General features: G+C 43.3%; 1 protein-coding gene across 1 annotated transcript in view; it reads right to left on the reverse strand.

Annotated features, from left to right (window-relative positions):
- ADPRHL1 (ADP-ribosylhydrolase like 1) overlaps positions 1 to 3972 on the reverse strand; it is a 36522-nt gene extending 32550 nt beyond the window's left edge. Inside the window, exon 1 of the mRNA XM_071430690.1 lies at positions 3527 to 3972. Coding sequence (XP_071286791.1) covers positions 3527 to 3740 — 214 coding nt within the window. The 5' untranslated portion in view covers positions 3741 to 3972. The remainder of the gene's footprint in view (positions 1 to 3526) is intronic.
- Positions 3973 to 7130: the final 3158 nt, after the last annotated feature.

Raw genomic sequence — 7130 nt, forward strand, 5'->3', positions numbered from 1 at the left:
CATGGTGAAGCACTCTGTTAATCAGCAGTAGCTGCTGAGAGCCTTTATTTAAGCTCTGTGGTGTGAAGTCATTACAGAGCCGATCGACTGTCAGGTGACAGCGTGGCTGCCATGGGGTCTGGGTAAAGCCAGCTGTGCCTGGCTCAGCCCCTGCCCTTACAGATGTGAATCCAACTTAAAAATTAAAGCCTTATTTTTTTTTAATTACCACATTACAGAATCACTGTAAGATATACGTATGACTAGATAAAAAAACAAAGTGCAACTTCCTTTTATTAATCTGTATGTTATATGTATTTTGTGTAAAATTTTTAGGTCTTTCAGGGCTCTGCAGGGCTCCAAATATCTTATAGTATCATGAACAGTGAGGTTTTTAAAAAAATACTATAAAAATCAGTAAGAGTAGTAAATCCCAACTGCCTGAAGGTGGTTTCCAGCACATAAATTTCTCTCTGTAATAAGTTCACTAACAACATCAGTTTATAGATTATATTTACAAAGTCCTATAGTCTTGCCTAAGGAGGAAGCTTCCTTCTGTTAAACACTGACTGTTCCTTCAGTATTGCTGCTTCTCTCAGCTGATGTTGTCTGTTGTTGGTCTTGAATCCTGCCCTTGACTCATGCCAAGGAAAACCTTCCACTGGCATCTATTACAGCTGTGCCATTAGTGGGAACAGAGGCCAAAGGAATTTATCCACTTATATATATTTCTGCATACTTAGAGAAACCCCATTTAATACTTGGTTAGTTGCACAGGTTGAATGACACAGCAGGGGAAGTTCTAAAAATATCTTCATTTTGACAGAGATGGTGAATTCTGGAAATCCACAATTTAACTTAGGAGAAAGTTTGGAGTCCCAGAAGCAAGAGGCATTCTGAAGTACGTTTTGGAGGCAGGCAGCAAAGAAGATGAAGGGTAGAACAAAGATTCCTCTTCTTTCACATGAAATAATACCCTACCAGTTACACTGGCCATCCCACATAAGATCCCCGAAGAAACAAGACACTTTCAAGCTGCCAGCTCTTTCCAGATTTAGGAGTCAGGTGTCACAGTTTATCCAGATGGGAGGCAGGAGCAGAGTTTACTGCCTGGCAGTAACTCCTGCAGAAACCTTGTCCCCAGAGCACAGAGTCCCTGTGGTCCAGCACATCCAGGCTGTTCAAGCCCACCATGGCTCCCTATGACTGGAGCCAGATTGCTGTCTCAGCCATCAATAGGACAGGTTCTTTCTTTAGAAATCAACTCCTATTTTTTTTTTTTTTTAACCCATGTGTAAGCAAGAGAGGAAAACCTCAATGCTTTTGTTGTTACAGAGATAGTTTCCCTAAGTTTGATGATGCTGTCCATGTTCCTCCCTTATAGGACAGACTCCTCCTGGGAGCAGATGTTGTATCTGTCCTTCATTGTCAGATCAGCCTTTTAGTCAGGGCACAGGGTGGATTTGGGGAGCAGCAGCTCAGTCTGCAGCAGTGCCCCCAGCCCAGGCTGCTTGTGGCCATTCCCCTCCTGGGCTGTTCTCCTGGGATGTTCTCTGTGCAGCTGCCAAAGCACTGGCCAAAATCCCTTCCCCAGGTGAGAACTGCCTTTGTCTCTAACACAAGCCTGCCCCTTGGCTGCTACCTCAGCTCAGGCTGGGAGTGCTCTGAGGGCAGTGCCCTGACAATGACAGCAGAACTTCATGGCTTTGAGCTGTGGGCAAATTTGGCCCAGCCTACAAATATCCTGCAACTGCAGGTGAGTGTCTGGAGAATGCTGTGGCCAGCAGGCAGCCAGGAGGCAAACAGGATGTGCAGGGAGCAGGGCAGGGAACGACAGAGATATTTGTATTGCTTATTTCCCTGCCTTTTTTTTTTTTTTTTTTAATCTGTAGGGGCAGGTCCCTGGGGCTGGTGGCAGGTGCCTTCAGCCTCAGAGATGTTCACATTCTTCAGCTTCACTCTGTTGACGTGGGTGATTTGGCACCTAGGCTAGGCCATGAGCAAGCCATGGGGCTTTTTCACATTCCCCATGACAGGAGGAGACACTGCTGTGGGCAGGAGAGGTTCTTGTTTCCCTTGTGGGAAGCAGGGAGAAGGACTTGGTTTATCCCACTCACCAATGTTGCTCTGAAATGAAGATTTTTTCTAAAATTCCCTATTCCATCTTGCTGTTTCCTCTCCAGCCCATGAAAGCACCTTTTTATAATGTTTGTCTGACCAGGTGAAAGAAATGAGAGTGTAGGATAAACACAGTCAATGGAAAAAGTAGTTTAAACTTTTTTCTTTAGAGCAATTTACAGGCTGCTATACTTAAGAAAAGAATTATTGTTTTACTGTTGTTCTAACTGACTTGATTACCCAGAAGTTATGATTTTAGAGGGTTCAATAAGCAAGAAACATATGATATGTATTTAATCATAGCCTATATTCAGAAATATGCTAGTCATCTTTTTTCTTGATAGGCTGACATCTTACTCTTATCTTTAGTGTATTAGCTACCCCTTAAACCATTGGTTAGCTAATAGCCAAGTATGAAGTGTCCTACACACTCTTCAACTGATCTCTACCTACTAAATTTAGAGCAGATTGGAGGCAGGCAGATAAAGGAGTGAAACACTAGCACAAAGGAAACCTCATTGATGTGAAGGATACTCTGCTACATTGGGAGCTTCTGCTACTGGTAGTTATCCAGTGTTATGAGTTTTGAGAAAAATCAGGAATGCTTTTACAGAGATTTAAGAAAAATTGAATCATTCTGAAGAGGCAAAATACTGTTGAGAGGTCACTGTCTTCTGGTGTACTTTCTATGATCTTGCCAGTCTCAGAAAGCTCTACTTTGATGGGTAAGGTGTCAATACAAACACTTCTCATCTTAAAAAGACTACCCCCATCTTAAGAAAAAACACATGTTCTCTCTCAAACCATAGTGATTTTAGAAGACATCTTAATAACTTCCATTATTCTGACAGATTTAATCATAAATACAGTGTGTTAGGATACTTTTTGGACTAAAGACATGGAGCTCTCCTTATAAAACAAATAGTTTTTTGCAGATGCAACCCTTTTTTTGAGGGGCAGCAAAGAGGAGGCAGCACTAGTGCTTTTAGCCTGAAAGAGGTACTAAGGTAACTCTACTCCAGCCTGGACACAAACATGTGAAAAATGCACTCAGAAGAATTCTTATCTGTTACAGAAGACTCTCTAGTGGCTATAGTATTCCCTGATGTACTCCAGCATACAGATAATCTACTTGGCAATTATTTTGTTATGCTGCACATGTGATATTTTAGTCTTTAACCAACTGTATATCTCTAGGGAAAATACAGGAAGAGCCCCTCCACGCTCCAGAAATCAAGATCCCCCAGTCTGTGAGAGGGTCACAGGATTGTGCTCATGGAGCAGCCAAGCTAATGCACACCATCATTAACAAAAGCAGCATTTCTGACACTCTTTCTCATGATCTCCCCAGCAATCAGGCTTATTCTAAGAAATGCAGCAGCTCCACAGCTCCTCTGCAGCCCGTGGCCGCTGTTCCCGCCGTACCTACCTGTGATGACAGCCTCAGCTGTAGCCATGTGCATGAGCGTGTTGTCACTTACTGGCCACTTGTCAGGAGACAGCACCAGGTTCTCGAGCCCTCCGATTTCCTTCAGCTCCTGCTGGATTTTTGCTCCTAAGGCATTGTTTTCACGGGAGAAATTGCGATAACCGAGAGCATCCCCTACCCCAGCCAGAACAAGTGCAGCCTTAAATTTATCCATGCCCAAGGCACTTTCCACTTCCCTTTTGCTCGAGACAGCCACCGAATCTCGATCTTCCTTTGTTCCTTTGCCTTCTACTCAGCTTCCCCGACACTTTATATCAGCCATTGTGTCACACCAAGAGCTCTCTCTATAAGGCAAGGACTTCCTTTTCTGGCTCTGCAGATGCCATCTCTTGTCTGGGACCCGACAGAGAGGAAATATTTCATAACCCAGGGATTTTGCAGGGGCTTCGTTCAATGAAACTGTAAGAGCAGACCTGCAAAAGCCTCGTTTCTGCAACCCAGCTTAAAGCAAGCCAGGAGATCCTTAGCCCTACCCTGCCAAAGTAACTCTACACCCAGAAAAACAGATGCCTCCACAGGGGTGCTCATTTATTCAACAACTTGTAAATTAATATTTTTTCTTCTGCCCATTTCTGATACGCTGAAGTCAGCCTCCCTCTCAGGGACCAGTCAGAAGTAAAGGCCATTATAAAAGCAGTCTTCCAGGCTCTGCACAATCTAGAAGGAGGGATTAAGCAGTAAGAAATGAAGTGAAATGCAGATAACCTCTCCCATTTCTAATTACACCCTATGGTGATATTTTGTTAACAGCTTTCTTGTTCTGTTCACCTCGTACAAGAATGTTCTGCTAATTCACTGCACCCCTGGATAAACACTGAGCAAAACAACAACTTCAATTCCATGCCTCTTACTCCCTGGCAAAGAGTGACTTTTTCCTAAAGCTGAGGTCAGTCCACACTTCGACTCTGGAAGGAAACTATTTTCAAAGATGTATTGAAGTGGCATCCTGTGAGTCTAATAAAATCCTAAAGACTCACAAATTACTACTCCATTACAGACAGAAATAGAAATGTAAGTATAAACATAGAGAGGTAAACAGAAAGCATTGATTGACTTGACTGTAATTTTGATAACTGATACCAGGGGAAAGGTCTTTGTTTTCTGTGATCTTTTCCAGAGGGCAGTACTGGTTGCTATTCAGATGGAAAAGGCCAGCAATATAAGGGATGCATCATCCTAGCACCCAAAGCAACAAGTTAATAAGCAATTAGTTAATCACAGTCTGAGTTATTGACCTGTGTAGAAATATCTCTGTACTTAATGGATTTTCATGACACAGAGAAGCATTACCATGCCTGCTCTACATTAGAAGAAATAAAGTGCCCAAATGGTGAAAGTAGCTTCTGTTAGTGCCCTCTTGTTCTAAAGATGGGGATTGGTTAACAGAAGTGCTGAAAAGGACACTGAGAGTGTGTTTTCATTGCTAGAAAGTCACAGTGCCGTGCTGAAAAAGCAAAAAAAAAAATTTAAAAAATGAGAAAAAGAGGACAATTATGCCTTAGGGACGAGAAGATAGGCAGGGACAAGTATCAGTGGGGCATGGCCAGCCTGCTCTAGGGCTGGCTTGCCACAAGTGGTGGATGCCAGCCCTGTGGGGGAGCAGGGGGAACAAGCCTCATGTCCCACAACCAGGACATTTACACAACACAGAGGTAATCTTAGAGCCACCCCTGCTCTGCAGGTTGCCACACGTTCCACGTGTCTGAAAACAAACACTAAAAATGGAAAACCAAGGCCAGGGCAGCTTACAGAACACACCAGGCAGAAGCACTGAGGTTGACATCTCTGTTACAGGTCCCTCCACCCCTCTGTGGCACACACCTGTTCTCTATCCCTGCATAGCATCACGGTTTGGAGGCACGTGGGCATTTGAACTTGCAAAGCAAGGACAGGAGGAATCACCTGCTGAGGCACTGTGGTGAGCTAGGAAGGGCCTCATCAGATGGAAGGTTGCTCCCTGAAAATGGGCAAAGCTATTCTTAGTTTTCCATTTATCTTTTTCTTCCGAATGTGGCTGGCAGTTGCACTGCCCTTTTGCCTCCCATAGACTTCATTCTGTTGCAACACAACACACTCAGCTGCTCAGAACACAGCCCAAATTAGGTACAAGGCTATAATAAAAACCCAGAGAAAATTTCAGAGAAGTTCTCTTTTTCAACTCTGTAAAACAGAACATGCAGTGAAGACATTTTTATATAATTTTTTAATTTCACATTATCTCCTTTTCATGTGGTACTTCCAGCTGCTGTGAGCTTTCTGAGCAGAAGTAGGCTAGACACACTAACCTACCCCTACTTCCCACAAAGGAGACAATTGTTTGTAAAATATACCTATAAGTCTTAAACAGATATAAAATACAGTAATTCCATGAAGATGGGTAACTATTCACAATAGGAAAAAAAAAAAAGAAGATCTGAGCAGAGCTAGCAAAACTATTTGGTAAATCATATTAAAATGCATCTTTGGTGTCTTTTCATTAGTGTATATATGACAGCTTTCAGATGGGGAGAATCCATAAAAAAAGGAATGGGAAGGCAGGACAGAGAAAAGGCTTGTCTGTGCTGGTGACAACACACTGTTGTTTCAGCTCAACTGCATTTGGAACCCGAGGTGAGAACATGAAAGCAGCCTTTGGCAAACGTGCCTCCTGTGTCTTCTCCAGCAGAGGGAAGTGCATGGGTGGGCTCCAGGCCCGGGACAGAGCCCGCGCGTGCTGCAGGTGCTGAGCTCTGCTCCCAACCAAGGAACCAGCAAAGGGAGCTGGACTGATGCTGTGTCCACACAAACCCTTTTTAGGTTAAAAGAGGACTGCACCCCAAATGCTTCACTGTGACTGAGTGATCCTTTGCCAGTCAAAGACACTTGGCAGAGAAATGCTCTTGATTCCAACTTCACCCATCCAAAGGATGCAGAGCCATATCCAGGAAAAGTAAGGTTGATACCAGGTGGGTGCCAGACTTCTGTCAGCTCTTGGAGTGAAGGATTTTACTTGAGCATCAGGATCATTCCTTTAAAACATATTCATTGAGATCCAGGAAAAAAATAAACTGCTTTTACTCAATTCTTTAACAATGAAGATGAATTATTTCCATATAGCTTTACACTACTGCCTTGAAGGAAAAAGATCCTTTAACACCACAGGATGGAGTCTTTCTTTACTGTCTTGACAGAAAGCTGAGGTCATGACATGAAACCTATAGGGTTTGCCAAACAATAGAGTAGTTAACTGCTGGGAAAAGAGGCACAAAAAACCCCCCATGGGAATTGGTCAAATATGTGCACCAACAAGAGGAAGTATCCCAGTGCTCAATCAAAATGTGAATGCCCCTGAATTTCCCCAGCACTTCTCATGAAGAGGTGAACATTGCACCCACTGGTCTGAAATAGAGTATGTTCTGCATGTGGTTGTAGAGGCAGCTGCAGTTGCAGATCCCTCTGTCAACAGTTTAGAACTAAAAAGTTAATTTTAGAGGTGTGTCACCTAGTTCTACCCAGCAGACTGCAGATAACAAAAAGTTCAGAAAACATGTTTTGCTGAACAGGT

This window comes from Agelaius tricolor, unplaced genomic scaffold (assembly GCF_023055355.1).
Source record: "Agelaius tricolor isolate 1412-34295 unplaced genomic scaffold, bAgeTri1.0.p SCAF_7, whole genome shotgun sequence".
In the NCBI taxonomy this organism is placed as follows: Eukaryota; Metazoa; Chordata; class Aves; order Passeriformes; family Icteridae; genus Agelaius; species Agelaius tricolor.